Below are 16180 nucleotides of genomic sequence, written 5' to 3'. Positions count from 1 at the left end.
GTATTCCCAGTAACTAGCACAGCCCCATCACATACATGATGATTTAAAAATAACTTCATTTATTTTGAACTATGCAGCATGTTAAAACAAAAAATATACAAAAATACTATATTCTTAATTCCTAGAGAGATTTCCTGATATTACAAAATAAGGTAATTTCTTACATATTTAATATGGCCTTAAGTATACAGACAAATTACCATAGCAAGGTCAGTATAACAATCCTAACAATTCTATTTTTTTTTTTTTTGAGACAGAGTCTCGCTGTGTGACCCAGGTTGGATTCCAGTGGCATGATCTCGGCGCACTGCAACCTCTGCCTTCTGGGTTCAAGTGATTCTCCTGCCTTGGCCTCCCAAGTAGCTGGGACTATAGGTGCCCACCACCATGCCTGGCTAATTTTTTTTTTTTTTGTATTTTTTAATAGAAATGGGGTTTCACTATGTTGGCCAGGCTGGTCTTGAACTCCTGATCTTGTGATCTGCCTGCCTTGGCCTCTCAAAGTGCTGGGATTACAGGCATGAACTACCGCACCTGTTCAACAATTCTTAAGTTATCCTTCTCCCTAAAATAATATTCCTATCAGTAAATTCACTCAACATGAACATGGGACCTATGGCACAGGAGGTGCATGCAAGAGGCTGGCTCTGCAACAGCGGCACCATAACTGCATTTCTGCATGACCTGTAACACACTTATAAATACTATAATAAAATTCGGAGAAGCAAAAAGTTTTTCCCCACTAACAGTAAAAAGTGGCACTGAAGATACAATATTTAATGAGTACATACTCTATGGGCAAGATGGTTTCACTAAATTTCATTTCATTTAATCTTTATGATTCAGTAAGACAGGAATTATTATTCCATTTTTAAATACTATAAGAAAGCCGAGGCTAGGAAACGGTATATAACTGACCTGAGGCTAAACAGTTAATAAACAGCACAGCCAGAATAGAAAACTGAGATCTGTCTACCTTTGAGGCTAATCTTTTTGCCATAATACTGTTCTTAGGCTCCTGCCAGAAGTGGCTTGTGTTTCTGCAGTCAAAATGGATCAATTCTTGCCACCCTCCCGCCCCACTTATTAATCAGTAAGTATGTAACTGAGATGAAACCTAGTGTTTCATCTCCCCAAACTTCCTTGGTAAAGGATATAAGGGGCATGTAAAGTAATAAGCATGATGTACTTTTCTACCTTCAACCCCTCTCGTTTATCATTTGTCTTATTAATAACAGATCATTTTGGTGAAGCCTCTTCCACTTGCCAACAATAACATCTGATATTAATTAATAGCATTATATAACGATAAATTAGCATAACGTTTGTAAATATAATTGAAAAATATAATTGTACAAGTCTTTGTTTAAAATTCATTTTTAAAAAATATTTTCAAAATTGGTAGTTTTGTTATTGCATAATGGTTAAAAAAACTGATGTCACACTGTGCAATTCAGTACTGTATCCATGATGTTATTTTAACTCCCACTTACTAAAAAAACCTAGGTTAAATAACTGAAAACTCTTTCAATACAACCTCTCCAAAACAATTTCAAATTAAGTAGTTCAGCTTTTAGATTCTGAATTCTTCCCCACTGCTCCACAAAAGTTTAAAGAAAATTATGTATAATTCTGACAGTATAGTTGTTGACATATTAAATTTTTTTTTTTTTTTTTGAGATGGAGTCTCACTCTGTTACCCAGGCTGGAGTGCAGTGGCGCCATCTCGGCTCACTGCAACCTCTACCTCCCAGGTTCAAACAATTCTCCTGCCTCAGCCTCCAGAGTAGCTGGGAACTACAGGCGCCTGCTACCATGCCTGACTAATTTTTGTATTTTTAGTAGAGATGGGGTTTCACCATATTAACCAGGCTGGTCTTGAACTCCTGACCTTGTGATCCACATGCCTCGGGCTCCCAAAGTGCTGGGATTACAGGCGTAAGCTGCCATGCCTGGCCTAAAACTTGTTTTTGTTTTTTTTTTAACATAAACATCTTTATTTACTGTACAAGTTTAAGGTGGTTCTAAGACATTTGTTAAAATTTAACAATATTTTGAAACTACACATTGATTTTTATTTCTGTTATATATGAGAAAAGCCTATGTATTTCTGTATTATTTGGTGGCATAAGTTTATATTTAAGTTATAAATATTTGAGTTATCTAAAAAATAAATTTTGGCTACAAATTATGTATTTGAAAACATGACCCTAAAATATTTTTCACCTCTAACTACGATTTTATTTCAAGAATTCCATGAGATGTAATTAATGTATTAATATATGCATATGATTTGAAGGATACCACCAAGAAAGACAACCTAAAGAATGGGAGAAAATATTTGCAAATCATATATTTGACAAAGGACTTAGATTCAGAATATACATAGAATTCTAACAACTCAAAAGTAAAAATATGAATAATCCAAATTATCAATGGGCAAAGGAATTAAATAGACATTTCTCCAAAGAAGATATACAAATGGCCTATAAGCACATGAAAAGATGCTCAACATCATTAGCCATCAGGGAAATATAATATAAATACATGTACATGAAAGAACCTTGAAAACATTGTGCTAAAAGAAAGAAGCCAGTCACAAAAGACCACATATTTCATATGAAATATACAGAACAGGCAACAGGCAAATCCATATAGACAGAAAGATCAGTGATTGCTAAGGGTTGAACTGAAGGGGAAACAGAGTGACTGCTAATGAGTACAGGGTTTCTTTCTGGAGTGATACAAATATTCTAAAATTGATTGTGGTGATGGTTGCATAACTATTGAATATACTAAAAAAATACTGAATTGTACACTTCAACTCTAAATGGATGCAAGGCATATGTAGGTTGTGAAATATATCTTAATAAAGCTATTTTTAAAGTATTATTTCATTTTTTTCTTGTATCCAGAGCTCTGAGTTTTTATTTTTGCAAGCAGTAGAAATCTAGTGTGCTAAGTATTTGCCTCTCCTTATTTACACATTAGATTATTTCAAAAGTAGCTGGTTCCATCACTGAGACATTCATTATAACATTGTATTTTTTGTTCTTTCCAGTGACATCCTTTAATATTTTTATTGTTAAAGTTTAGATCTATTATATAATTTGCATTTATACTAAAAATTAGATTATATAATTTGTATTTGTACTATTTAATGCAACAAAAATATTTTGAAGAGTGTTGTAAGAAACTCCACTAAACAATTCTCTGCGGTAGATAAGTGCAAATTATGTTCTTAGTACTGCATTTCTTTTTGTAAAACAAAGAAAAAGAGGCATTTGGGAAACATCAGCATTCAATGTATTCTATCAAGGCATAAAACATGATTTTACCACTAAAATTTCTACAATTATTTTAGCCTACAGAGTGGCTTTTTTACCTGATTATTCCTGATTTAATATCTTGGTATAGAATGTTTACACTCTAACTGGCAATTTGCTTTTGAAATGTTCATTTAAAGTAGGAAGTTGCATTCAGTTAAATAACTAATAAGACTTTAGCAATATGCACATACAAAAACATATTAAAAGGGGTTACATTCTTGTAAAATCAAACCTAAAGATTTCAGGTAATTTTCTAATAATTTTTATTTCTAAGACAAAAGTATACAAATAAATTACAAGGGAGAAAAGATAAAGAGAATGGAGGAAAATGTCTGACTAAAACATCTTTTTTATGTTTAAAAAATTAGGAGCTGTTTAGTGTACAAAAAGAAGACATTTAAAATAGAAAAGCCAGGAGACTCTTACTGATGGCATTTTTAGATAATTCACTGATTTATTACATATGTACACCACAGAACATGGGTAAGATCTGGAATAAATTCACAATTAATATTGTTCTTAAATATATCATTCATCTCATCTAACTTAAAATATATACACAGAAAAAAAAACAATATTAATAAGCTTACATTCTTCTTCCTTTGGATCAAGCTGTGTAACACTAACAGATAAACGGTCCACACGTTCTTGCAATGAGTTGACTCTGAAGGAAAAACTATGTGCTTCATTGAATAATTCTCCAAATATATCTTCAGCATATTTACCTGAGCAAAAATGAAACATATATCATAAAATTTAATGTCCAGAGCACTGAGTTTTTATCTTTGCAAGCAGTAGAAATCTAAAATGGTATCTGCCTCAGATACTTTGTGATCAGAGATAAACACTGAACAATGTAACATTAAAACTGGTGTCCTGTTGAATCTGGCATTTATTTGGAACTACAGTTGACCCTTGATCAACATCGTTTAACTGTGCTAGTCCACTCATACGTGGATTTTTTCCAATAGAGATCTTTAAAATTTTGGAGACTTGAGACAATTTGAAAAAACTTGCAGATGAACCACATAGCCTTAACATTATTTTAAAGATATGTTATGAATGCATAAAATATATGTAAATACTAGTGTGTTTTATAATTCACTACCATAAAATATATAGAAATCCATTATAAAAAGTTAAAATTTATCAAAATTTACACACAAAACACAAACATAGTGCCATTCATAGTCAAGAGAAATATAAAGAAATGTAAAGATGTATCAGGTTGGCGCAAATGTAACTGTGGTTTTTGCCAACCTAATAATACTAAATAGTACTATATCTTAACAATAAATTTAAATGTAGTAATTCTGTATTACTGTAATAATTTTATAGCCACCCTCTGTTGATACTGCAGTTAGCTCTAGTGTTGTATCTCCTTAAAATGCTGTTTGAGCAGTTCTCTCTCCACTAAATTGCATATGAGAGTAGGAAGTAATCTCTCATGGTTCTTGTGTATTTTTCATCATGTTGTATGCAATACCGTAAACCTTGAATACACCGTGGGCCTCATTTAAAGTGCCACCAGTGACGCTGGAAGTACTCTCAAGTACAGAAATGTCATAACATTATAATAAAAAGTTGAATTGCTTGATATGAACCACAGATTGAGGTCTACAGCTGTGGTTGCTTACCACTTCAAGATAAATGAATCAAACTTAAGGGCAATTATAAAAAAAGAAAAGGGGTGGGGCGGATCCAAGATGGCCAAATAGGAACAGCTCTGGAGTGTAGTTCCCAGCAAAAACAACGCAGAGGGCGAGTGAACACCACATTTCCAAACGAGTTATTACTGCCCACAGACCAGGAGATTTCCTGGCTGAAAAGTGCCACGAGTTTCCAGCACGGCTGTTTCAGCTGGCGCAGTGGGTCTCTGCACAAAAACTCACACAAATCTGGGTAACCGTTTCAACTGGCGCATGAAATGCCTGGGAGACAGAGCTGCCTATTCAACTGAAAAAAAAGGGGGTTGAAACAGAGCCAGGTGATCTGACTCGGCAGGTCCCACCCCCACAAAGAGCAGCAATCTGAAGTGCTCTGGATTGAGAGCTTCACAGCAAGCGCAGCTGGACCCCGGATGGTCCAGCTCTGTTGGGGGAAGGGCGTCCGCCACTACAGAGGCAGACCGCCAATACCGAGGCAGACCACCACTACTGAGGCAGGCCACCACTACTGAGGCAGACCACCACTACCGAGGCAGTCTGCCACTACAGAGGCAGACTACCACTACTAAGGCAGACCACCACTACCGAGGCAGTCCACCATTACCAAGGGAGTCCGAAATTACCGAGGCAGTCTGCCATTACCAACGCAGTTCTAACTATACCTCTATAAACAAAACAGCAAGGAAGTTCACACAGCTACTGGGCAGAGCCCATGGCAGCTCAGCAATGCCTCTGCTGGCAGACAGTAGCTAGACTACCACCATGCTGGGCAGGGCAGCTCTGAAAAAAGGCAGCAGCACGTCAGGAACTTACAAAGCCCCACCTTCCCAGGATAGAACACCAGGGGAAAAAGGCGGTTATGAGTTCCGCTGCAGCAGACTTAAATAAACCTGTCCAGCAGCTCTGAAGAGAACAACGGAGATCACAGCTCAGCACTTGAGCTCCTATAAGGGACAGACTGTCTCCTCAAGCAGCTCCCTGAACCTGTATATCCAAAGAGACACCTCATAATGGCATCTGGCAGGTATCCTTCTGGGTGGGACGAAGATAACAGAAGAAGAAATTGGCAGCAACTCTTACTGTTCTGCAGCCACCACAGGTGATCCCCAGGCAAGCAGGGTCTGGAGTGGACCTCCAGCAGTCTTACAGCAGAGGGGCCTGACTGTTAGAAGGAAAACTAAAAAACAGAAAGAAATAACTTCATCATCAACAAAAAGGATCCACTAAGGGACCCCATCTGAAAGTCATCAACTACAAAGACCACAGGTAGATAAATCCACAAAGATGGGAAGAAACCAGTGCAAAAAAGATGAAAACACCCAAAACCAGAATGCCTCTCCTCCAAGGGATCACAACTCATCACCAGCAAAGGAACAAAGCTGGATGGAGAATGAGTCTGATGAAGTGACAGAAACAGGCTTCAGAAGGTGCGTAATAAAAAACTTCTCTGAGCTAAAAGAACATGTTCCATCTAACCCAATGCAAAGAAACTAAGAACCTTGAAAAAAGGTTTGACAAAATGCTAATGAGAATAAACAGCTTAGAGAAGAATATAAATGACTTAATGGAGCTGAAAAACACAACACAAGAACTTTGTGAAGCATATGCAAGTTCAAAAGCCAAATCAACCAATCAGAAGAAAGGATATCAGAGACTGAAGATTAACTCAATGAAATAAAATGAGAAGGCAAGATTAGAGAAAAAAGAGTGAAAAGAAATGAAAAAAGTCTCCAAGAAATATGGGATTATGTGAAAAGACCTAATCTATGATTGATAGGTATACCTGAATGTGACAAGGAGAATGAATCCACGCTGGAAAACACTCTTCAGAATATTATCCAGGAGAACTTACCCAACCTAGCAAGGCAGGGCAGCATTCAAGTGCAGGAAATACAGAGAACACCACAAAGATATTCCTCAAGAAGAGCAACCCCAAGGCACATAATCGTCAGATTCTCCAGGGTTGAAATGAAGGAAAAAATGCTAAGGGCAGCCAGAGAGAAAGGTTGGGTTACCCACAAAGGGAAGCCCATCAGACTCAGAGTGGATCTCTTTGCAGAAACCCTACAAGCCAGAAGAGAGTGGGGGCCAATATTCAACATCCTTAAAGAAAAGAACTTTCAACCTAGAATTTCATATCCAGCCAAACTAAGCTTCATAAGCAAAGGAGAAATAAAATCCTTTACGAACAAGCAATTGCTGAGAGATTTCGTCACCACCAGGCCTGCCCCACAAGAGCTCCTGAAGGAAGCACCAAACACAGAAAGGAAAAACCAGTACCAGCCACTCCAAAATGTACCAAATGGTAAAAAGCATCAACACAATGAAGAAACTGCATCAACTAATGGGCAAAATAGCCAGCTAGCATCAAAATGGCAGGATCAAATTCACACATAACAATATTAACCTTAAATGTAAACGGGCTAAATGCCCCAATCAAAAGACACAGACTGGCAAATTGGATAAAAAGTCAAAAATCATCAGTGTGCTGTAACCAAGAAACCCATCTCACATGCAAAGATACACATAGGCTCAAAATAAAGGGATGGAGGAAGATTTACCAAACAAATGGAGAGCAAAAAAAAGCAGGGGTAGCAATCCTAGTCTCTGATAAAATAGACTTTAAACCAACAAAGACCAAAAGAGACAAAGAAGGGCATTACATAATGGTAAATGGATTAATGCAATAAGAAGAGCTAACTATCCTAAACATATACGCACCCAATACAGGAGCACCCAGATACATAAAGCAAGTTCTTAATGATCTACAAAGAGACTTAGACTCCCACACAGTAATAGTGGTAGACTATAACACTCTACTGTCAATATTAGACAGATCAATGAGACAGAAAATTAACTCAGATCTGGACCAAGCAAACCTAAAAGACATCTACAGAACTCTCCACCCCAAATCCACAGAATATACATTATTCTCAGCACCACATCACACCTACTCTAAAACTGACCACATAATTGGAAGTAAATCACTCCTCAGAAAATGCAAAAGAATGGAAATCATAACAAACGGTCTCTCAGACCACAGTGGAATCAAATTAGAACTCAGGATTAAGAAACTAACTCTGAACCGCACAACTTCATGGAAACTGAACAACTGGCTCTTGAATGTTGACTGGATAAACAATAAAATGAAGGCAGAAATAAAGATGTTCTTCAAAACCAACAAAATGAAGACACAATGTACCAGAACCTCTGGGACACATTTAAAGCAGTGTCTAGAGGAAAATTTATAGCAATAAATGCCCACGTGAGAAGCAAGGAAATATCTAAAATTGACACCCTATCATCAAATTGAAAGAGCTAGAAGAGCAAGATCAAAAAAAAAAAAAAAAACTCAAAAGCTAGCAGAAGACAACAAATAAGTAAGATCAGAGCAGAACTGAAGGAGACAGAGAAACAAAAAACCCTTCAAAATAATCAATAAATCCAGGAGCTGGTTTCTTGAAAAGATCAACAAAATAGACCACTAGCCAGATTAATAGTAACAAAAAAAGGGAGAAGAATCAAATAGATGCAATAAAAAACAATAAAGGGGATATCACCACTGATTCCACCTAAATACAAACCACCATCAGAGATTACTACAAACAACTCGATGCACACAAACCAGTAAACCTGGAAGAAATGGATAAATTACTGGACACTTGTACCCTCCCAAGCCTAAACCAGGAAAAAGTTGAAACCCTGAAAGACCAATAACAAGGGCTGAAGTTGAGGCAGCAATTAATAGCTTACCAACCAAAAAAAAAGGCCAGGTCCATATGGGTTCACAGCCACATTCTAACAGACATACAAAGAGGAGTTGGTACCACTCCTTCTGAAATGATTCCAGACAATCCAAAAAGAGGGAATCCGTTCCAAAACATTTTATGAGACCATCATCATCCTGATACCAAAACCCGGCAGAGACTCAACAAAAAAAGACAACTTCAGGCCAATAACCATGGTGAACATAGATGCAAAAATCTTCAATAAAATATGGGCAAACCGATTGCAACAGCACATCAAAAAGCTTATCCATCACGATCAAGTAGGCTTTATCCTGGGGATGCAAGGCTGGTTCAACATATGCAAGTCTATAAATGTGATCCACCACAGAAACAGAACCAAAGACAAAAACCACATGATTATCTCAATAGATGCAGAGAAGGCCTTAGACAAAATTCAACAACCCTTCATGCTAAAAACTGTCAATAAACTAGGTACTGACGGAACGTATCTCAAAACACTCCTATTCATATAGTATTGGAAGTTCTAGCCAGAGCAATCAGGCAAGAAAAAGAAATAAAGGGTATTCAATTAGGAAAGGAGGAAGTCAAATTGTCTCTATTTGCAGATGACATGATTGTATATTTAGAAGACCCCATTGTGTCAGCCCAAAAGCTCCTTAAACTGATAAGCAACTTCAGCAAAGTCTCAGGATACAAAATCAATGTGCAAAAATCACAAGCATTCCTATACACCAATAACAGACTTAAAGAGAGCCAAATCAGGAATGAACTGCCAGTCACAATTGCTAAAAAGAGAATAAAATACCTAGGAATACAACTAACAAAGGATGTAAAGGACCTCTTCAAGGAGAACTACAGATCACTGCTCAAGGAAATAAGAGAGGACACAAAGAGATGGAAAAAAATTCCATGCTCATGGTTAGGAAGAATCAATATTGTGAAAATGGCCATACTGCCCAAAGTAATTTATAGATTCAACACTATCCCCATCTAGCTACCTATGACCCTCTTCACAGAACTGGAGAAAACCACCTTAAACTTCATATGGAACCAAAAGAGAGCTCGTATAGCCAAGATAATTCTAAGCAAAAAGAACAAAGCTGGAGGCATCAAGCTACCTGACTTCAAACTATACTACCTGGCTACAGTAATCAAAACAGCATGGTACTGGTACCAAAACAGAGATATAGAGCAAAGGAACAGATCAGAGGCCTTGGAGGCAATGCCACACATCTACAACCACCTGATCTTTGACAAACCTGACAAAAACAAGCAATGGGGAAAGGATTCCCTGTTTAATAAATGGTGTTGGAAAAACTGGCTAGCCATGTGCAGAAAGCAGAACCTTGACCCCTTTCTGACATCTTACACTAAAATTAACTCCAGATGGATTAAAGAATTAAACATAAGGCCTAACACCATAAAAATCCTAGGCAAAACCATTCAGGACATAGGCATAGGCAAGGACTTCATGACTACAACACTGAAAGCACTGGCAACAAAAGCCAAAATAGACAAATGGGATCTAATTAAACTCCAGAGCTCTGTACAGCAAAAGAAACAATCATTATTAGAGTGAACCAGCAACTAATAAAATGGGAAAAAACTTTTGCAATCTACCCATCTGATAAAGGGCTAAAATCCAGAATCTACAAAGAACTAAAACAGATTTACAAGAAAAAAACAACCCATTCAAAAGTGGGCAAAGGACATGAATGGACACTTTTCAAAAAAAGACATTTATAAGGCCAACAAACATATGAAAAAATGCTCATCATCACTGGTCATTAAAGAAATGCAAGTCAAAACCACATTGAGATACCATCTGATGCCAGTTAGAATGGCGATCGTTAAAAATTCTGGAGACAACAGATGCTGGAGAGGATGTGGAGAAATAGGAACACTTTTACACTGTTGGTGGGAGCGTAAATTAGTTCAACCATTGTGGAAGACAGTGTGGCGATTCCTCAAGGACCTAGAAATAGAAATTCCATTTGACCCAGCAATCCCATTACTGGGTATATATCCAAACAATTATAAATCGTTCTATTATAAAGACAAATGCACATGTATGTTCATTGCAGCACTGTTTACAATAGCAAAGACCTGGAACCAACCCAAATGCCCACTGATGATAGACTGGACAAGGAAAATGTGGCACATATACACCATGGAATACTATGCAGCTATAAAAAACGATGAGTTCGTGTCCTTTGTAGGGACATGGATGAATCTGGAAACCATCATTCTCAGCAAACTGACACAAGAACAGAAAATCAAACACCGCATGTTCTCACTCATAGGCAGGTGTTGAACAATGAGAACACATGGACACAGGGAGGGGAGCATCACACACTGGGGTATGTTGCGGGGGAATAGAGGAGGGACAGTGGAAGGTAAGGAGGATGGGGAGGGAAAACAGGGGGAGAAATGCCAGATACAGGTGATAGGGGGATGGAGGCAGCAAACCATATTGCCATGTATGTACCTATGTAACAATGCTGCGTGTTTTGTACATGTATCCCAGAACCTAAAGTGCAACAGAAAAAAAAAAATAATAATTCTTTCAAAAGAAAAGGAAAATCACGAAGACGTTGCTGCAGCTACACCAGCAGACACTTGAAAAACCTTACACTTTTTGCAAATACCTTCTAATCTCATATAGAAAATGCAACTTTTGAGGGTGCATAGCTGTTATAAGAAAATCCTACGTTTAGATTCTAACATGATTTGAGAAAAAGTGAAGTCATTATATGACAAATTAAAGCAAAAGGAAGGTAAAGGATCTAAACCTGGAAAACTAATGCCAGCAAAGGATGGTTTGATAATTTCAGAAAGAGGTTTGGCCGGCCGGGCGCAGTGGCTCACGCCTATAATTCCAGCACTTTGGGAGGCCAAGGCAGGTGGATCACGAGGTCAACAGATCGAGACCACACAGTGAAACCCCGTCTCTACTAAAAATACAAAAAAATTAGCTGGGCATGGTGGCAAGTGCCTGTAATCCCAGCTACTCAGGAGGCTGAGGCAGGAGAACTGCCTGAACCCAGGAGGCGGAGGTTGCAGTGAACCGAGATCGCGTCATTGCACTCCAGCCTGGGTAACAAGAGCGAAACTCCGTCTCAAAAAAAAAAAAAAAAAAGAAAAAGAAAGAGGTTTGGCTTTAAAAATGTCACAAGAGAAGCAGCAGCTTTTGCCAAGCAAGAGGTAGCAGATGAATTCCCCGATGACATTAAAAAAATAACTGGTTTCCATGTATGCTGCCTTAAGAAAAATAATAATAATTGGCCAGGCAGGGTAGTTTGCAATCTCAGCACTTTAGCGGGGCCAAGGTGAGCAGACTGCTTGAGCTCAGGAGTTTGAGACCAGCCTGAGCAACATGGTGAAACCCCGTCTCAACCAAAATACAGAAATTAGCTCAGCATGATGGCACATGCCTCTAGTCCCAGCTACTTTGGGAGCTGAGGCAGGAGGATCACTTGAGCCTGGGAGATCAAGGCATTAGGTTCAGATGTTGTGAGTCATAATTATGCCACTGTACTCTAGCCCACCATGGGTGACAAAGTGAGACCCTCTCTCTCTCCCCCCCAAAAAAAAACAGAAAAGAAAAAAATTGAACAGAAACAATATCTGCCTGAACAGATTTTTAATGTAGATTAAAGCGTTTTATTCCAGAAAAAAAAAATTTCCACAGAGGACATTTATTAGTAAGAAAAAGTGAGCACTAGGATTTAAGGGAGGAAAGGACACGCTAACTCTACTGTTTTGTGCGAATGCAGTCAGGTTTATGATCAGAACTACCCTTATCTATAAAGCTGCTAACCTCCAACCCTTGAAGGCAAAAGGCCATAAGAAGAAGGCAAGACAGCAAGAAGGCATGGACAATGAGAATCCCTTTCCTAGACTGGTCCCATTGATGCTTTGTCCCTGAAGTCAGGAAGTACCTTGCCAGCAAGGGACTGTCTTTTAAAGTTCTTGTGATAACTGTTCAACATCCCTGGCCACCTAGAACCCCATAAATTTCACACTGAAGGTGTCAAAGTGGTCCACTTGCCTGCAAACTTGACAGCTCTAATTCAGCCTCCAGATCAGGGGGTCATAAGAACATTTAAGACTCATTACACACAGTATTCTATGGAAGACTGTTAACACTATGGAAGAGAATCCCAATAGAGAACATCATGAATGTCTGGAAGGATTATACCATCAAAGATGCCATAGTTGTTACAGAAAAAGCCAAGAAAACCATCAAGCCTAAGACAATAAATTCATAAATTTGGAGAAAACTGTGTCCAGATGTTGTGCATGACCTCATGGGGTTTATAACAGTGCCAGTCAAGGAAATAATGAAAGAGACAGTGGATATAGAAAAAAGGGTGGGTGTGAAGGGTGGCTAGGTATGGATCTTGAAGAAATTCAAGACCTAATTAGATAGCACACCAGAGGAATTAACAGAAGATGACTTGGTGGACATGATCGCCTCCAAACCAGTGAAGACAATGAGAAAGAAGACACAGAAGAAGTGGTATCAGAGAACAAACTGACATAGACAATCTGGCAAAATTATTCCAATTATTCAAGACTACTTTTGATTTCTTTTACAACATGAACTCTTCTATAATATAAGTACTGAAACTAAAGCAAATAGAAGAAGGACTAGTACCATAAAAAAAACATTTTTAGAGAAATGAAAAAGCAAAAAACTCATAAATCAAGATGTGTTTTTGTAAAGTTACACCAGTATGCCTGTCTCTACTACGTCCACCTCCTCTACCTCTCTGCCTCTGCTACCCCTGAGACAGCAAGACAAACTCCTCCTTTTCCTTCTCTTTGGCCTATTCAATGTGACGATAACGAGGATTGAAGACTTTTATAATATACTTCCACTTAATGAACACTAAGTATATTTTCTCTTATGGTTTTCTTAATAACATCATCTTTTCTCTAGCTTACCTTATTGTAGGAATACAGTATACTACTATACATATAACATACAATATATGTGTTAAGCAACAGTTTATGTTCTCAGTAAGGCTTCTGGTCAGTAGCAGCCTATAGGCAGTTAAGTTTTGGGGCAGTCAAAAGTTATATGCAAATTTCTGGCTTCACTGAGCATTTGTGCTCCTAACTCCTACATTGTTCAAGGGCCAATTGCGTTTTAAACTTTAAATCCTATCTAAAGTCTCTTAGCCATGACAAAGTGGGGGGGGGAAAAAAAAACAGATACCCTGGAAAACCTGCTTTTAAACCTTGGTCTGCGACTTCCTGTTAAGTGATGTGTGTCTAAAATGGAAATTAATTGCTTTATCTACATCTGTCCACCTGATGAAGGTTAAAGATTATGATGTAAATATATATGCAAATAATATGCCTTTCAATCTGAAAACATTTATATGTAGACTGTAGCATTTACATATATTCAGCATTTATATATAATCAGAATTTATATTCGCTAGAAATAAATTTTAGGCCAAGTGGCAGAATGCAAGATTCATCAAAGACCTAATAGATGACCTGTTTCAGGTATGCCCAAGATACAGATTCAGAAATTTAGGAGATCTTTTACATTCTCTTGTTACAATTTCTGGAAAAAAAAATCTAAAATCACTGTATTCCTCTAGTTCTGTAAGTTCTTATTACTGAAAAAAGTATGCCAAAATAACTGAAAGAAGGTCGTCCCTGCCATTACTGAATTGTGAACAGAGGGAGAACCAGACATTTAAACAAATATGAAAAGCAATTTAATAAATAAATCCAAACACTTTTTCTGTTTACTGTGAGACCTTGGTATAAATTTCCTTACCTGTAAAATAGGAATAAAAGTATCTGTCTCAAAAAGAAGTGAGCAAAGAGCCTTGAAGTGCACTTGATACAGAAGAGCTCACTAACAGGCAGCTCTTAATATAAGGTAAGAGCAACACAGCACAGAGATAAAAGCACCTCATTTTCAGGTGTCAAAAGGTATTCGGCGTTCAAGACACTCCCAGAGACGGTTTCTCTGGCAGATAAGGGAAGCATCCCAAATGGAAGAAAAAGCAGATATAAAGTTATTCATATATTCAACAAATGGTAGAGATACAAATGCTAGGTGTAGATACAGATATGGAAAAGACTAATCTTGGCAATAAGAACTGACCATATTCAATAAAAGAAAAGCCAGGGGAAGAGATTCCTTAGGTAATCAGAATCCCAGTGGTGGTTAATGAAAGGAGTTAGACAGATTGCTTTAGGAAAACAGTAAGGGAAGGTCCCCAGAGAACCTCCGACCCACCCCACAAATGCTTATACCAGATGCTTTATATAGATAAGGGAACTTGCACTGGGGTTTGCCTAAACATGCCCACAGTGGACTAAGGGCCTGCATGTTGCATGTGCACTGCGGGGAATGTGGTGAAGCTACCAGGAATTTGTGCCTTACACAAATAGGGAACCCAGCTCCATATATATATATGCCATTGTATTCAACTGTGAGGGTGCAACCTGGAACCTGCTTTCAGGACCCCTGTCTGCTGAGAGCTTTCCTTTTGCTTAATAAAATCTATTCTAACTCTTGAAGCGTCCGTGTGCTTAATTCTTCATCATCGTGAGACAAGAACCTGGACCTAGCAGAGCTAAGGAATAAAAAATCTTGCATCATTAAGAAAACAAGAAAATGAGAAAGGGGAAATTGATATAAAGTGAATTATTGGTTTGTGGTAATTATCTAATATAAAACAGAATTATGTTCTACTAGGAAAAATCTCACAAAAAACAGATATACTGGCTGGGTATAGTGGCTCATGCCTGTAATCCCAGCACTTTGGAAGGCTGAGGCGGGCGGATCACTTGAGGCCAGAAGTTCAAGAGCAGCCTGGCCAACAAGGCAAAACCCCATTTCTACTAAAAATAATACAAAAAGTCTCCAGGCGTGGTGGTACTTGCCTGTAATCCCAGCTACTCGGGTGGCTGAGGCACAAGAATTGCTTGAACCTGGGAGGTGGAGGTTGCAGTGAGCCAAGATCGTGCCACTACACTCCAGCCTGGGTAACAAAGAAAGACTGTTTCAAAAAAAAAGCAAGTACATTTCTGTGAGGAAAAGGTCAGGAAGATATCCAGCCCTAAGTAAGCCATGTGGAGCCCTGCAATTTACTTTCATTGCTATACTCTCAAGCACTTCTGGTACTAATAATAGCACCAAAGGGAAAATCTCCATTATCTAGAAACATTTTGGATAGCCAAGTTGTCTAAGTAATTCAGAGGATATTATCTAATACATCAATTGTTATCTTAACTATTTTGGATGGAAACTTGTGAAACGTATTCTAAGTTTTCCTCTTCTTAAATGGAATATGAAATTAAACATAATTTTTTCTTGGGGACTCATGGGCATGAATTATGAAAATCAAACATTATCCTAGGCCAGAAAACAGCCTTTATGTGTATAAGGATATATGCTTAA

General features: G+C 38.0%; 1 protein-coding gene across 6 annotated transcripts in view; it reads right to left on the bottom strand.

The window, feature by feature from the left end:
* WASF1 (WASP family member 1) overlaps positions 1-16180 on the bottom strand; it is a 134626-nt gene that overhangs the window by 9130 nt on the left and 109316 nt on the right. For all 6 annotated transcript variants that reach the window (XM_064360780.1, XM_012438421.2, XM_012438420.2 and 3 more), the window contains exon 3: positions 3920-4054. In XM_064360780.1, the coding sequence (XP_064216850.1) occupies positions 3920-4054 (135 nt within the window). The remainder of the gene's footprint in view (positions 1-3919; positions 4055-16180) is intronic.

Source organism: Aotus nancymaae, unplaced genomic scaffold (assembly GCF_030222135.1).
Source record: "Aotus nancymaae isolate 86718 unplaced genomic scaffold, 86718_ANA_hifiasm-v0.15.2.pri h1tg000040l, whole genome shotgun sequence".
NCBI lineage: Eukaryota > Metazoa > Chordata > Mammalia > Primates > Aotidae > Aotus > Aotus nancymaae.
This window is presented reverse-complemented; position numbering and strand designations above follow the sequence as displayed.